The sequence below is a fragment of the Melospiza georgiana genome, chromosome 1, assembly GCF_028018845.1.
Source record: "Melospiza georgiana isolate bMelGeo1 chromosome 1, bMelGeo1.pri, whole genome shotgun sequence".
Classification (NCBI taxonomy): domain Eukaryota; kingdom Metazoa; phylum Chordata; class Aves; order Passeriformes; family Passerellidae; genus Melospiza; species Melospiza georgiana.
In genome coordinates, this window is record NC_080430.1 from 47,008,082 (window position 1) to 47,023,969 (window position 15,888).

A 15,888-nucleotide genomic window follows, 5' to 3' on the forward strand; every position below is an offset into this window, starting at 1 on the left:
TAATGAAAGTCACTATTTCATTTGAATTGAGAACATGATTTGAAAATTCAAGGAAAACATGCCAACAGTTCTATAGTATTCACTTTTAGCACCTAAATACTATTATTAGTTGGCAAGTGAGCTGTAGAGCCTTAGGTGGGAGCTGAGCAAACTGCATTAATCACACACGTAGTTTAATATTTTAGTCAAACGTGAAAGTGTGAAGTCCGTATTTAGTTGCTTAAAAAACAAATGTAAAAACTGCCAAGCTCCCAAAAGTTTCTATGAAGGTCTGAATATTGATTTGGGAGCAACTTGCAGGATTTCCAAAAGAGATTTAGTGGTGTTTGCATCCAGCTCTCAATAATGTTTAATCAGAGTTGAGTGCATGAGGTGTTTTGAAAATCACAGCCTCCTAAACATAGCTCTGGGGCCCTCTTTTGAAAAATCAGTGTTTTTCAAGGATAGAGAGGAAATGGGTAAATTTGCATTCGTGTGCATATCTAGGTGAGCAAAAGAAGACACCAAAGATCATGAATACCACATTCAAAAGGAGAAAGAGGCAATGATTCTTCAGTTCCTTTGCCCAAGGATGTTGTAGATGCTAAAAACAATTTTGAGCTAGAAAAAATCACAGAAAATATTTCTATCAAAAGTTACTAGAAACCACATCTAGCTCCGAAAGTCCCTAATTTGAAAGCAGTTGCAGGTTGAGGGTGTCTCAGGGGGAAATATTGTATAGAATAGCCCTTTTCTAGCTCTGCCTTAGACAGCTGACACACAGAGTGTTGGCAATAATAAGCTGGGAACAATTTAATCTAGAGAAAAAAGGAAAAGATCTACATCTGTGACCCTATACCTTGTTACTATAAGCTAGCAAAATTCATACTCCTGGGTTGGGGAACATAACTTTGGTGATGCACCAGCACCTCTTCATCTGTTATGCCCCAATAGAGAAGAGGATCAGTGCTTCCAATGGATTTTAAAAATTGCCAAGTAAAAAGATTGGTTTGTTTCAAAAGGGAAAAAGAAAAAGGAAAAAGAAAAGAAAAAGAAGCAAACCATAAAATATGATGTGATTGAAACTCTCCCAAAAGGAAATAAATAACAACTCAAAAGCTAAAAATGGCAGGAATTCTTTTCATGTTGACAGTCTTGTTACACCCGATATTTAAGGTTTATTTCTAGGCCAACCAGTTTTTCTTACTGGCAGTGCCTGAGTTATCACACACACTTGCGGGGTGTGGATTTATTTTTAAACCTCACAATTTTAACAAACCTTTCAAGAATGTTTTACACAGTGATATCAGAGAATCAATTATTTGGACTGTTTTTAGGTGGATTTTCCCTCCTCCATTTCCTTGGTTATTAAAGAAAACAGCAAAGTTTGGATCAGACCTTCAGCTATCCAGTCCAAAATACATTTTTAACTGCACGGCATCAAATTGACATATGACGTGACATGATGTAACATAACATAAAACAGCATTACTCTGCATAGCACATTAGAAATTAAAAATAAATATTTCCTTTGGATCCCACTGGTACTATCAATTTTACTTGCACATCTCTAAATTATGTTTGTTCCTCTCATGTCTTGCCTCTTAGTCACTTGCTTAGGTGAAGAACCATCCTCCTCCTCCCAGTAGGTTGGTAAAAATGTGTATAACATGTCCACATTCTGGGCCTTTAGAAACACAGAGAAAAATCAGATCTTTCCTCTAGAATCTTCACTGATGTTTGGCTGATGATGTTTTTTCATAAAAGTTTTCATAAAAGTTATCATTAAATTTAAGAAAAATTTAAAGCCGGAATAGTTGAAGTACAATCTGAGCTGATAATAACATGTATCTTAATACTCGTCATGCAGATACTGAGATGTATACATAAGGAAATCATAAACATGTTAGTGTGGTTTAGTAACGGGTAAAGTCCGATGGTCTCCATACAAAATCTATCGATTATTTTTCCTATTGGTAAAAATGATGTTATTAATTAAAATCCATATAGTTCCTGCCAATTTATGGAGAACCAATTAATCTTCTAATGAACTTTGGAAAGCAGTTATTGATGTCCTCTTTGGTATCAGTGAGGAAAGCAAAACTCACAGAAGTGCGCATTTTTAAAAGCACTCCTTTGTCTAAATGTCTCGGTTTTCAGGTTCTGCTTAAAGTCTGTCAGACCTGTTTTCTGGAGATGTTGATCCAATATGGATCATTTTAATTTCTGATGGAGTCAGAAATGTCAATATGATGTCCTTAAGAAATTTAAACTTTTGCTCCCTAGTTGCCAGACACTCCAGTAAAGAGCAGTAATAATGATGCCAAGATGAGTTACTGGCATAGCTAAAGAAGCATGTATGTGGCCAATTAGTGGTAAAGTACAAATCACCCAGATACCTCTGTGATGGCTCTGCACCATGCAGTGAGGAGAAAGTGAGATTAGGCTTTAGGAAGACATTTGTTGTAGTATGGACAGACCAAAACTGCAGCAGGTTGCCAGAGGTGGCAATGGAGCTGCTGTTACTACTCCTCTTTATGGGCAGGTTAGATAAACATCTGTCAGGAATAATATAGGTGCAGGTGGAGCTGGAGAAAAAAAAGATAATGTCTCCTAGGGCTCCTTCAGCTCCATTTTCTGTGTCTCCATATAGATTTCCTTGGGTGCTCTTTACAGCTAGAAAAACGGCAGAAAGTTTACAGCTACTCTAGCATAGCACTCTGCCTAGGCTGAAAAAACCTCTGTTGGGAAAGGTGTATTGTATAGTTAGAATTGCATTGCACTCCATGGGAGGAATTCCCTTCCCCTTCTCCATAACATTCATGTCTCCTTCTTTTTGGTAGATTTGAATTTGGCTTTTTTAAGTTGGTTTTTCAAGCAAGCCATTGTTAATTAAACAGACATCATCTTTCAAAAGCAGCCTTAGCCCGTGGGTATACAGCTGGCAATAGCAGTGTGCGTTTCTCTGCCTTGAGACTCCTTCCAGGAATACCAGCAATGTGGTTAGAAACTATTGTTATACGAGTAGGCTGCAAGGCAAATATATTTGCTGCTATATTTGGTTGTGAGGCAATTCAATCAGTTGCTGGGTAGCTGCAGGATAACTCAGCATCATTGTTATGAAAATGGAAAGGCTCTGTCTTTCGGCTGTGAGTTCTCTGACCAGCGTATGGCTTCAAACATCCATAAGAGATCTTCATGCATTTGTAATGATGCAAATGATTGGTGGAACCTCCATGCTCTTTGGCAGTCATTACATCATGTTAGTCGTGTACCAACTTGTAGTTGGCAGTGTGATATCAATAACTACTACAAGTCAGTTGTGTATAAACATATGCAATAGCTTGTAACACTGAAAAAATATGCTTGTTCTACAAGTATTTTGGGGAAAAAACATATAAACACAACTAGTTTATAAATGTACAATATTTATAAGTACATATATGTAAAATATGAACTGACCCAGCTCCTGCTAAAATGATCTGATGGTTTTTAATTTCAGGGAGTCCCTGAAATTTGAAAAAGTTCACAGGCATTGTAATAACCTAAACTGTACATTATGTTTAGGGAACAAAGTTACAGGTTAGCCTTCCTGTACTGCCCCAGGGATGAACTGGCCTTGCTTACCAGCCGCTTTGGGAAAGGCTTCTAAAACAATGAAGCTTTTGTTTTTCAAAGATATATTTAATCCTGTGGGCACCAGTCAAAATCTACCCTGTAGAGCAGGTAGATTAGGTGAGAGCAGCATCTCTAAGTTCTTATCAACTACTTTTTTCCACCTTTGATTGATATGGCGCTTTTGTTTCTCACTCACCTGCAGAGCCTGGAGTTTGCACTGTATTTGGAGATCCTCACTACAACACTTTTGATGGACGGACATTTAACTTTCAGGGAACATGTCAGTACGTTTTGACGAAAGACTGCTCCTCCTCTGCCTCGCCCTTTCAGGTGCTGGTAAAAAACGATGCCCGTCGGACCCGTTCTTTCTCCTGGACAAAGTCAGTGGACCTTGTGTTGGGCAGAAGCACAATCAGCCTCCAGCAGCACCTCACAGTGAAGTGGAATGGGACCCGAATTTCACTACCTTGCGAGACACCGCAATTTCACATCGATTTGGATGGTTATATGCTGAAAGTGACAACCAAAGCAGGTAAGACAAGTATGTGTGTGTCTATGTATGTGTTTGTGTGTGTGTCTTCTTTCTCTCTGAAGAACTGAAGTTCAGCATGAACAGTAGTCAGTAAAAAAACATGATAGCAGTAATAAATAGCATTATAACTCTTTAGAGATCAGAGAAACCCACAGCGTTTTCAAAATTCCCACAGCCCACAAGCGGACAAAAATCCCAGCTATGAGTTTGAAGCCTGGAGGATATTGCTAAGCTGTGTTTAATTCTGCAGCTGATAATTAGCTGCCCAAACAGACAAATGTGCCATGACTTTCACTTCCAGTAACTTAAAAGTGACTTATGGAGAGTATGGTGGGTTGACCCTGGCTGAACATCAGCCAAACATGCCCACCAAAGCCACTGTATCACTTTCCTCCTCACCTGGACAGGAAGGAGAAAATATAGTGGAAGACTTATGGTTCAAGATAAGGACTGGTAGATATGACTGTGAGAAAAAATAGACTCCATTTGGGGAAGTTAGTTTAATTTATTGCCAATAATATTAGGGTAGGATAATGAGAAATGAAGTAAAATCTTCAAAAAGCCTCCACGCTCCAAATCCCCTTCTTCACAAACTTAACTTTACTCCTGATTCTCTCTACCTCCCCCTGCCCTGAGTGGTGTAGGGGTATTGGGAATGGGATTTGCAGTCTGTCCATCACATATATTGTATCTACCAGTTCTTCCTCCTCACACTTATTCGTTGCTCCAGCATGGAGTCCCTTCCACAGGAGACAGTTCTCTGCAAAGTTCTTCAGTGTGCATCCCTCCCATGGGCTGCATTTCTTCACAAACTTCAAAAACGCAGGTCCCTTCCACAGGGTGCAGCCCTCCAGGAACAGACTCCTATGTGGATTCCCCATGAAGTCACAAGTCCTGCTAGCAAATATCCTCTAGGGTGGGCTCCTCTCTTCATGGCTTCCCATGGAGTCACAGTCTCTTGGCATCCCTCTGCTCCAGTGTGAGGTTATCCAGGGGCTGCAGTTGAATGTCTACTCCAGCATGGACCTCCATGGGCTGCAGGAGGGCAGCCTTGTCTCACCATGGTCTGCACCCTGGGCTGCAGGGGTATATCTGCTTCAGACCTCCTCTCCTTCCTTCTCTGCTGACTGCAGAATTGTTTATCTTATACTCTCCCTACTCTTTCTGACTGCAGTTGCACAGGGCTTTTCTCCCCCTTCTTAAATATGTTATCCCGGAGGTGCTGCCACTGTTGCCAAGGCCGAGCCTATCTTGGAGCCAGCTGGAATTGGTCCATCTCAGAGACAGCTGCAATTGGCTCTGTTGGACATGGGGGAAGTTTCTGGCAGCTTCTCACAGAAGCCACCCCTGTAGCTCTCTCCTTCCAAAATCTTACCATAAAAACTCAATACATGGTGTTGTTTGATACAGATAAGAACAGAGAAAATATCAGTTCTTAAACATAAAATTCATGTTTTTCAGAGTTGCAGCAATGTATCTTGCAGTTGAGGTAATCAATTATATATTCTTAGTTATAGTCGGCTGGAATGAGTTTAAGTTATAAAATTATGGAAATTTTTCACTTTCCAGAAAAATGGAAGCACTGGTTTGAAAAGCAAGGCCTAATTTACTGTTCAGTGCCATTTTATTTGGCTTGCTTTATGCCCAAGTAAGAAGTTGTCTGCAAGGAACAAACACCACAAGCAAGAGGAAATGAGAAACTTTATAAAATTTTTTCACCAGGAGAAAAAAAAAAATTGGAGAAATTTCTGTTTCAGAAGGATTTAAAAAAATGTATGCTTTCCCAGTGTAGGGTGAAAAGAGAGAGGGAGGAAGTAATACAAAATAAGCAAAACTGCTGCGCTAGAAGTAAAATTTCTACCTTATTTCTAGAAAAAGGGAAGGGAAGTAGCATTCTCTCAGGTCTTTTGAGTCTTAGAAAATACATTAATTGTCAAAATGCTAAAAAGTAAGAGGACTTACTTTTATTTTGATGAACTGTTCTGAAACTATAGTTTCTTTGCATAGATAAGTACTGAGGGGAGTTTAAAACTTTCTTATTAGCATGTGTTAGGTAGTACTGTACTCCTGAGAGATTTCTCTTACACAGTGAAGTACTGTTTCCATGAGGATACTGTTTACTGTTAATTCAATTAAATGCCATGTGAAAGCAGTGAAACCAGTCTTTCTTATGGAGTGACACGGTCACAGGCGTGACGCATTGTCATACTCATTATCTAGCATAATTTTTTTTCAGGGGGGACACTAGCACCCGCTGTTGAGCTGAGAATTTAGACACCTGTTCATATTGCCTCTGGAAAAGTGAGTCTGCATAATGTGGATCCCAGCTCTGGGCTCATTCCTCAAAGTGGCAATGCAGATTTTTGTGGCTGTCTGTAAAATGCACACAAGTTGACCCTTATTCACAGCTTCTAATTAGAAGCATCTTGAGGTTTTTTCTTTGCAGCCAGCTGAACACCATGAATTCAGACGATGTGGATTTCATTAGCCAGCCACAGGCCAAGGAAAGGTTTTCAGCTGAAGATGAATGACAGCTAATCCTGCTGCTATTCCATTTGTCTCTGGTGCAAGCCTAACAAATGACTGCACACATCTTTGTCCATGTGTTGGCAGAGGAAGTGCAAACATGGCATATGACAACATACCAAACAGTGTGTAATCACTGCAAATTATAGCCTAAATAATTCCTCCTCTTAAGGGAGCAGGATCAGGTTTCTCTTGCTGAATACAGCATGATGGGCCAAGTCCTACTTTCTTCAGCACATAAGGCCTGAGAAGTAGCAGAGTGACCTGGCTCCATTTTGCTGGGAGAGCTGCAGAGAGACTGTAGAGAGGAAGAACGTGCTGAGTAGAACTGGTTTAAAGGCAAACATTTTGTTCCAGAGGAGGTTCTGAGTACCTGGGGAAAAGAATTGGAGAAATTTCTGTTTCAGAAGGAAATATGGATTTTTAAAAATATGTGCTTTCCCAGTGTAGGGTGAAAAAAGAGAGAGAGGAAGTAACGAAAAATAAGCAAAACTGCTGCACCAGAAGTAAAATTCAAAGTAAAATTGGGCTGGGAAATGCAGGGTCTGTTCCTTACAGCTCAGCCAGCATTCCCACGGATTTGGTTTTCCTTTTGCAGAGCTGGGAATTGAGCCTTAGATAAAACAGACAAGCCCAAAGATTCAGGAAGTCTTGTGGTCCCTGGCTACAGGGCAGTGTGCATGGCAGGGCAGTCTTGGAGTTTCATACCCTGATCATTCAGGCTTCCAGGCAGCCCACCAGGCGAGCTGGCAGGAAACCAGCTTGGAGCCTTGCCGGTGCTGTGTTGGAAGTTCATTGAATACGATATGTCTCCCTGAAGCATTTCAGTTCTGATGAATTGGCATTTTCCAGTGAAAACCTGTTTTGTTGCTAAATTCCTCACCAGCTGTAGCCCTGGATGGCACGCAGCAGCAGTCCTTGTACTCTGCACTGGCAGCTATGGGTGTGCTTGGGGTGTTGAGTCCTTATCCAAATTTGCATGCTACAAAGACAAAAATGTCTTTGGTAGGTAACACGGGGCTGGTGTTACTTACCCATTCCTCTACTGCACAAGCATTTTGTTGTTCTTGTTTCTGCACTATCTGTTGCACAAAGCCATTTTGCTGCATTTTTTTCTGTACTACTTTGGCATTATATGTCTGGGGAAGAGCTGTTTGCGAGTTCTTGAGGATGCCTTTAAACCTCAAGGATGCCATGAAAAATCATGCAGAAGAATTGATGAGAGGTCCTATAATGGGCAACTCAGTGTGATATGCATAAATCCAGAAGGATTTTTTTTAATGGAGTAGAGCAGACAATATGCCAAGTTTAAAAATCAAGTAACAAGTTGGTTAAGCATCCTTCAAAGAGAGGGAGTAATTGGAAAAAATGAAAAAGTAACTCAGAGAATATTCCTTTTCTGCACATCCCCAGATGGGACAGATGTTGCATCCTTTGGCTTCTCATCTCTTGGTTTCTGATTCTTGTCCAAGTGAATGGGAAACTCATTCATTTTGGGTGGGGGGAAGAAAGGGGGGGTATAGGCACCAAGAAAATCTTCCAAACAGTTTCTGCCTGCCAACGAGACCATTTCAAACACTGCTCTGTAGCATAATCCCATCTGTCACAGCTCTTACTGGTTTACAGAAACTAACTGGACTTTCTACTTGTGAACAAACAAAAGGCACACACTGCACAGTGTGATCAGGCTCCAGCAAAATTATCATGCATGTAGGGGTAAATACCCTTCCTTGTTACTCCAAAAAGGAATAAGCTCTGTTATGGACAGAAACCTTTAGGCTCTTCATCAAAGCCAGAAATTGCCCTTCCATCTGAGCAATTACAGCAGAATAAAGTGTAATTAAGCCATATCAGCTAGAGAAAAGTGCATCCATGTGGCAGTTACATAGTGAGTCTCTTGAATGAAATCCAGTAATCAAGGCAGGAATCTCTAGATTTAAAAATGTGCATTTTTATATGTTGAGAAGAGAAGCAATAATTTCATGTTATTTTTCTTCTGCATACCTGCATTTCTTTTGCAGGTCTACAAAACATGTAACAAGTAACTCAGTGAAAGAGGACATAAATGTTCAGGAAAATTTTCAAGTTAATCTTTCACAATTAGTGTATTTTAACTGAAGGTCAGTAAGTTTTGTCTTAAGAAAAAAATAGTCTTAAAATCAAACTTAAGGCAGAATCCTTAGCCAGTCTTTTCTGACTTTGTTTAAAGTAGGGAGCTTCTGAGGGAGCTTCTCTGGGGGAAAAACTTGAACACAGCCTTAAAGCTTTCGTTATTTTCTGAAAAGAACTGTCTGAGAAATTGGATCTTGATGTTTTAAACTTTGAGAAAGTTTATGTGATTCTCAAGTCTGAAGAAATCTTGGTTTATAAGTTAATGGCAAGTATTTTCTAAATGCCAGCACGGCAGTATTAATCTTGTGTCTGCAAATCAAGCTGTGTTTTGTTTTGTTCAGTGTTGTCAGAAGCAAAGACAGCTGGATTTTGAATTTGTCCAGCAGTGATAATGTATGAAGCAGCTTAAAAGGCAGCTTTCCCCCTTGCCACTGTGCTGGCCTCATTAACAGTTGTAGTCTTGCACAATTTCTCAGTTGGCTGAGTGTAAAGTGCCTTTGGAGGAGGAGACAGTGGCCCCATCCATGCTGGGTTTATGAGGTAATTTGAAACTGATTTCAGGCATAGTTAGCTCAGGATACATTTGTGCTACCATTGCTAAGCTATGGTGGTAAAAAAACAGTGTAATAGACTGCAGTGACAGGTAATGCAGAATTACCTTCACAGCCTTGATTAGTAAATCATTCCCAAAGCTCTTGGAGACATGGTGTAACCTACACAAGCACTGGGGCAGGATGTTAAGATGGCACCCTTCTATAGCCATAATTTCCTCTTGAACCTCACCCTGTTCCTCTGCAGCATGGGTAGGAATTGTCATAGGAGACAATGGGATGTGTTGCTGAAGGAAGGATTCCAACTTTGAACTGAGTCATTGGTATGTTAATTACTTGCATGAGGACAGGGCAGGATTTGGATCACACAGTGACAAGCACTGATTTACCAGGGGAAAGGGTGGTGCTAAGCCAGCCCACACAGCAAATGAAGAAAGCTGGAGCGAAGCCCTGGTCCTGAACCACAGAATGATGCTCTTTGGTATTCTTGGCTAAGCAGGGGGAACAGGGTAAAATCTGGATTATCCTGTTGAAAAACAGGATCCTGTGTCTGTCCTTAACTAATGGCTGCTCACAGGTATTTTATGAGAATAAGTTAATATCAGCAAAATTATTTGTGATCTTCAGATGCAGGGTTCCTGCAGATGTGACATAGGAGGATTCAGGAGACAGTAGAAGTAATTACAAGAAAGGGCATTTTTGGGTAGAAGTTAAGCAGCAATGTTTCTTAGTGTTGTTTTTATCCCAAATGATATCAAAATGTTTTCCCTTATGAGCTGCCTATTTACTCCTCAAAGAATGGAATCCATTTAATTTACAGTCACTCAGGTGAAAACTATAAATTTAGTCTCCACCTGATCTCTGGCCCCTCTAGAGTATCTCAGGGAACAGAAGGACATTCAGAAAGTAGTTTATTTCCTCTGCATTAGACAATCCTGTTGTGATCCAGCACTGCCTATTTTACTCCATCAAAGGGCCTAGACAGCTGACTTAAACAAGACACCTAGCTTTTAGATGGGTACAGACAGATAAAATGGGTGTCACTCACAAAAAGTAACTCTGATTTTGATGTTCCAGAAGTACCAAACCTTCCTGTAAAGCAAATTGTAGGAGAGGGCTTACATCCCAGCCACTAGATGAAGGTTAGATGTTTACCATAATTTCTCAGTTTTGCTAACTTATGCAGACAAAAAGTTGGTAATTAATGCCTTTTGAGTGAACAGTTTGAATCCAATTCAGAATGCTTTCTTACAACAGTTTTGCCATCTGATATATCTTTGTTGTAATCTTTTAAACTCTTTTTACTCTCCCAAAATAAGGTAACTTGTATTGGAACAGTTGTATTCACCCCAATGAGCAAGCAGTGTCAGCTTTGTAGGCAAGAGTAGGATGTTTCCCATAAGGTTACAGCTGGAGTGTCATGGATCACAGACATCTTTATATTACCACTACCTGTGCAATGGGTAACAATGGTTGAAATTCTGGGCCCACTGCAAAATCAGCTAGAAATTTACCACAGGAAATTCAATTTGCAGAATTTTGCACGAGCCCTGCCTTGGCTCCATATTTTTTAGGATAACCCCATTCATTAGCAAGAAAGAACAAAACTAAGAAGAGATAGTGCATGTACTGTAATTGACTGTAATTTAAGAAACACTGCACTAGCCAGAGGCACTTACTGGGATATAGAAATCTAACAGCATTATCAGAAGTAAGCCAGTGTGTTTGTTCAGGTTCCCATTAACACCGTTTCACAAGCATAAGATGCAGTTTGTTATCGTCAGTTATCCTCAATTTCTTCTTCTTCTCTCTCTCTCTTTTTTTTTTCTTTTTTTTTTTTTTTTTGTGAATTTTGTGTCTTATCTTTTTATCAGGCTTGGAAATCTCATGGGATGGAGACAGTTTTGTGGAAGTCATGGCTGCCCCTCATCTGAAAGGCAAACTCTGTGGTTTGTGTGGCAATTACAATGGGCACAAGCGAGATGACCTGATTGGAGGGGATGGGAATTTTAAGTTTGATGTGGACGACTTCGCGGAATCCTGGCGCGTGGAGTCCAACGAGTTCTGCAGCCGCCCGCAGAGGAAACCCCTGCCCGAGCTGTGCCACGGGACAGTCAGGGTGAAACTCCGAGCTCATCGGGAATGCCAGAAGCTCAAAGCCTGGGAGTTCCAGAGCTGTCATTCAACAGTGGATTATACCACCTTTTACCGGTAAGTGTGGCTTGCTGTGGAGGGAGGTACTAAGTGACTGCGTGATGAGAAAAACCAGGTAGGAGTTTCAGTAGCACTTGAACGCATGTTGAGATATGTTTGTCAAGAATTAATATAAAGCTTATATTATGGGAGGTTTTCTGAGTCCAGAACCAGAACATGGTCCTGAGCAAACAGAGCTGAGCAGCCAACAGTGAGAAAGGAAGGCAAGCTTGTGATAACCTAGAGAAAAAGTACTTTTGGAGACTGAAGGAAGAGGGGGAAGAGACTTCAAAACATTTTTGTAAATTCTCTCTGATTTCAAACTCAGTTGTAAAATTGAGGCTGACTTCAATTGCTATTGCTTGTGGTCCACATAAGTGTGTCTTCCCAGAAACACTTTGAAAATTACTTTATTAAAGCAAGGATATTAAATATGTCTAATGCCTCTTGGATGGTGTGGTTTGTGGGTTGAGAGTTTGAAAGGGGACTGTTAACAAAAAATTCCATGCATGGCCTGTCCTGCCCTGGGAGAAAAGAAAGACAGATGAGGATCTAGAATCCTTGTCTGAGTGAATTATTATAGATTTTTTTAATCTTTAAAATGGTTTAAGTCTAAGCCACAAAGACATATTTTCTTTAATTAGCATGAGTTTATTTTCCCCTCACTCAGTAAATACAATTGTCTAGTCTTTGGATTGCCTGACATTACATGTAAGAGCAAGCTGAGTCACAGTTGTATGGTTGTGGATGAAGCTGCCTGATCTCTGTACTCCCAGCTTTCCCCACTTGGTCACATTCACTATTTGATTTACTAGGAAAAGCTTTCTAGAATGAATCAATTTCCCTTATGAATTGCCTTTCCTCTTTTTTTATAATGAGACAAAAAGACGTTTATCTAATCCAGCAGAATACATCTGAGACTGGGAAATGCTAGGAGAAGACATACAGCTTGGCTTGTAGTCTGTATGCCTCTGCACTTATTTTGCTATGGTGTATCCTGTGCTAGGAGCCTGGCAAAGAGTGAAGATTATATTGTATGTAAGTTATGATACTTTATCTTTTCCAATGGCTGAAGGCAAACAGAGAGCACTAGAGAAGCTAACACACACACGGGTTCTGTTGAATACATTTCAGCAACATTCCCATCTCACTTCCATCGTCCTTTAAAGGTAAGTGGTGACAATGCAAATGGAAAACAGGTGCAGAGAGATTTGTTTAATTTTGCAGTGGATTTTTTGTTCCTATTTTAAAGTAGCTCATGATTAATTTAGTGCAATACACTTCCTGACACCAGAGCAGAAAGTGATTTATATTTGGGCTACAACAGTCAAAAAAAATCTACATGCTTGCACTCAAGAATTACCATAGAGCTTTTCTGTTCCTTTAAAATGATATCTAATGTTTGTCCTGGAAAGGCAATGAAATCAAGGAAGTACTTAATTTGTGTCCTTTTGTAGAAAAGAGTATTTTTCCCTCAGGAAATGTTACATTGAAATGACCGTAATATTTTGTCAGAAGTAGCTGTTGTTTCCATTTCGATGTTGCTAGCTGTTAAAATGCTCAGCTTCCAACGCATACTGATAAAGTTGTAGCAAGGAATTTTGTCAATGACCATGGCCATTTTTTGTACCAGGAAGTGTCCACAAGAAGGTAATGATTTTGGGACACACATTCAAGAAAGATTTGCATTTTTCATTAATTCTGTTCAAATAACTCATTACTGGTGATGTGCTTTTGCAGGAGATTTAGATTTCCATTGAAAGAAATTCGAATTAACATAGCTTTTAACTGAGGGATTTTTTGGAAAAGCATATGTAGTCAATGTTCTCTAATTTCAGGGTAAGTTCAACTAAAATTTTTAAAATTCTGCTTTTTTAACTCTGAGCAGGCTCTTAGCTGTAAGAAAAGGGAGGAGGCAGAATGATAGGGTTAGATTCTTTTTTTTTTTTCTCCCAATATCCTCAATGAATTGAATAGCTTCTCAGTTTTTACCCTCCAACATAATTATGGAATTTTTCCTTTTGAAATACTATATTTTCAAGAGTTAACCTTTCTTTGTCCTTTTTGCCTGTATTACTGACATTGCTTCATTTTCATTTTGCTGCTCCAGTAGTGACCTGCTATTAATAAAAATTCTCAGATATAGAAATAAACTCAGCAGGAACATTAGGAATTAGGGTGTGTTTTCTCCAAATACCATAAAAGGCAGCGAACAATGCATTGCAAACTTTTGTTTGACATTGTGTTACTGAGGAGATTTGTGTGAAGATATCTCAAATTCATTTAAGTCTCATTCTTTGTACAGCTGTAGTTTCTCCTTTTGTTAGCCATCCAAAAAACATACAGTGTGATTGTCATGACTGTTAAGTGAAAAGGATATAGCTCATGTTTTAGAGAGTAGAGATCTAGCTGCATGTTGACTCGTGTGCTTGACCTTGAGAGATCTTGATGCCTTAGGTTTTGCACCTTGCCCTTAACACTTTTTTTGTGACTTTGGTGACTTGTGTTTCCCTGCAAAGCGTATGGCAGAAGAAAGTAAAATGTAAGCATGTGAGAAAGGATTTTGAAATAGTTCTGACTGCAGACTAACAAAATTTTACACCACTTTTTAAGTTCTTTGTTTTGTAACTAAACACATTTTATGTTTTTTTAATTGTGGTTTGCTTTGTTTAATTTGGGGCTGGTATTTTTGTTTGTCTTTAATGCATTTCTAGTTGTTCAGTACTCATGTGTAATACTCTAAAAATAACCCTTTGGGTTCAACTTTTTGGAGGCAAGTTCATTAAGCAGGGAAACTATTTTGAATTTCTAGGAGACTTTGGTAAATCCTGTGTGAAGAAGAGATTAACAGTTAGTGTCATCACCATGCCACTAGTCTATTTTGGTTCTTCATTATGACTAATCATCCTAGAATGGTCCTTAAAAAAAAAAAAATTAAAAGAAAGTTACCAAGGTTACTCAGTATCAAATTGTAAGGAAGATATTTAAACCATGTATGCAATAAAGCTGTTACTCAAACTCCTGAAACTGCTCTTGAGTATAAGCAGAACTAAAAATATGTGTTACTATCTCAAAATCTTGTGTTGTTGTTAACAGAAGAAGCTCTATCATATTATTGGGAAATATTATGGTACCATTTAAGATCATGGATGAGGATTTGGGGATCTTGGGGAGCTTGAAAAAGAAGAGGACTTTCTGTTCTCACCAAACCCTACCCTATGGCTGATCTCATTGTGCTTCTTCGAGCTGTGCTGTAGCAGGGGTCTGCAGGTGACTCCAGCAGGTGAGGCCAGGGAGCAATGTGGTCATGCAGGGCTGGTCACCAGTGTGACCCCATGCCTGCTGTGCTTGGTCATGACTGACACCTCTCAGGAGCCTCCTTGAGAGGAGCAAGCAGCCCCTACCACAGGTCTAGGGACTGCCACAGCAATGCTGCTTTATGCAGGGAGATATGTGGCTGCAGGAGACACTGCAGAGGAAGACACAGGCCTCACATTCCCTGAACACCTGCCTTCATTGGCATCCATGGCTTTCTAGTAGCTTGGTGGGGTCTTTTTCTTTTAAGCAGTTGCATCAACAGATTTGGAACATGACATCAACATGATATCAGTGTATCACCCATCTCTAACACACCTACACAGCAGCTGAGCTCATAAATGACTAATTAGACAGTGCTTGAGTCTCTCACTACTGCCACAACTTTTGAAAAAATTCAGTATCTTGGTTTTGCCGTGCAGTAGATTTCTCTATTTCACATTGGAAAATTTGTGTCAAAACTCTTAAGAGAAGTCTTTTTATGATTATTACTCTTCCCATTATTAATATATATTTTTGCTATTGTTATTATTATATTTCAGCAGACAATAGCACTCTGAATAATTGCTTACTCTTTTTCTCTTTTGTAATTGTCCTAGGATGTGTTTTTCTCTTAAACACTTTAATCATCAGTATTTTAGGGCAAGCAATAACCAACATACTAATAGCATTATTTGTTTGAATCTGTTAATCACATGCATTCAAAAATTGCAAATCTACTTTATTGCAATTCTTTACTTAAATGTTCTTTGTGATGTGGTGATATTACTTCATCTATAGTTCTGGGTTAATCAGTTAATGAGTTTCTGTCTCAGTTAATCTATTAACTTCATTCAGTTAACTGCTGCAGTCTTGCAGTTTTTCTAAAAATTTCCACTTAATTAGAGAAAATATTACTGCTTGGAGTTGAGGCATAATTTGCAACATTGTGTAGCCTGTTAGATCTCTGTTATTAAGACTGGCGATGATGCCATGAAATGGCTGCAGAGAACATGTGAGCATTGCAAAGATATTTACAAACTGTGTGAAAGATGGGGACCAAAGGTTTGTGGCTTTGAAGCA

At 39.5% G+C, this 15,888-nt stretch overlaps 1 protein-coding gene across 1 annotated transcript in view; it reads left to right on the forward strand.

The window, feature by feature from the left end:
- BMPER (BMP binding endothelial regulator) overlaps positions 1-15,888 on the forward strand; it is a 145,364-nt gene that overhangs the window by 88,236 nt on the left and 41,240 nt on the right. The window contains exons 12-13 of the mRNA XM_058024342.1: positions 3,800-4,129; positions 11,193-11,529. Coding sequence (XP_057880325.1) covers positions 3,800-4,129; positions 11,193-11,529 — 667 coding nt within the window. The remainder of the gene's footprint in view (positions 1-3,799; positions 4,130-11,192; positions 11,530-15,888) is intronic.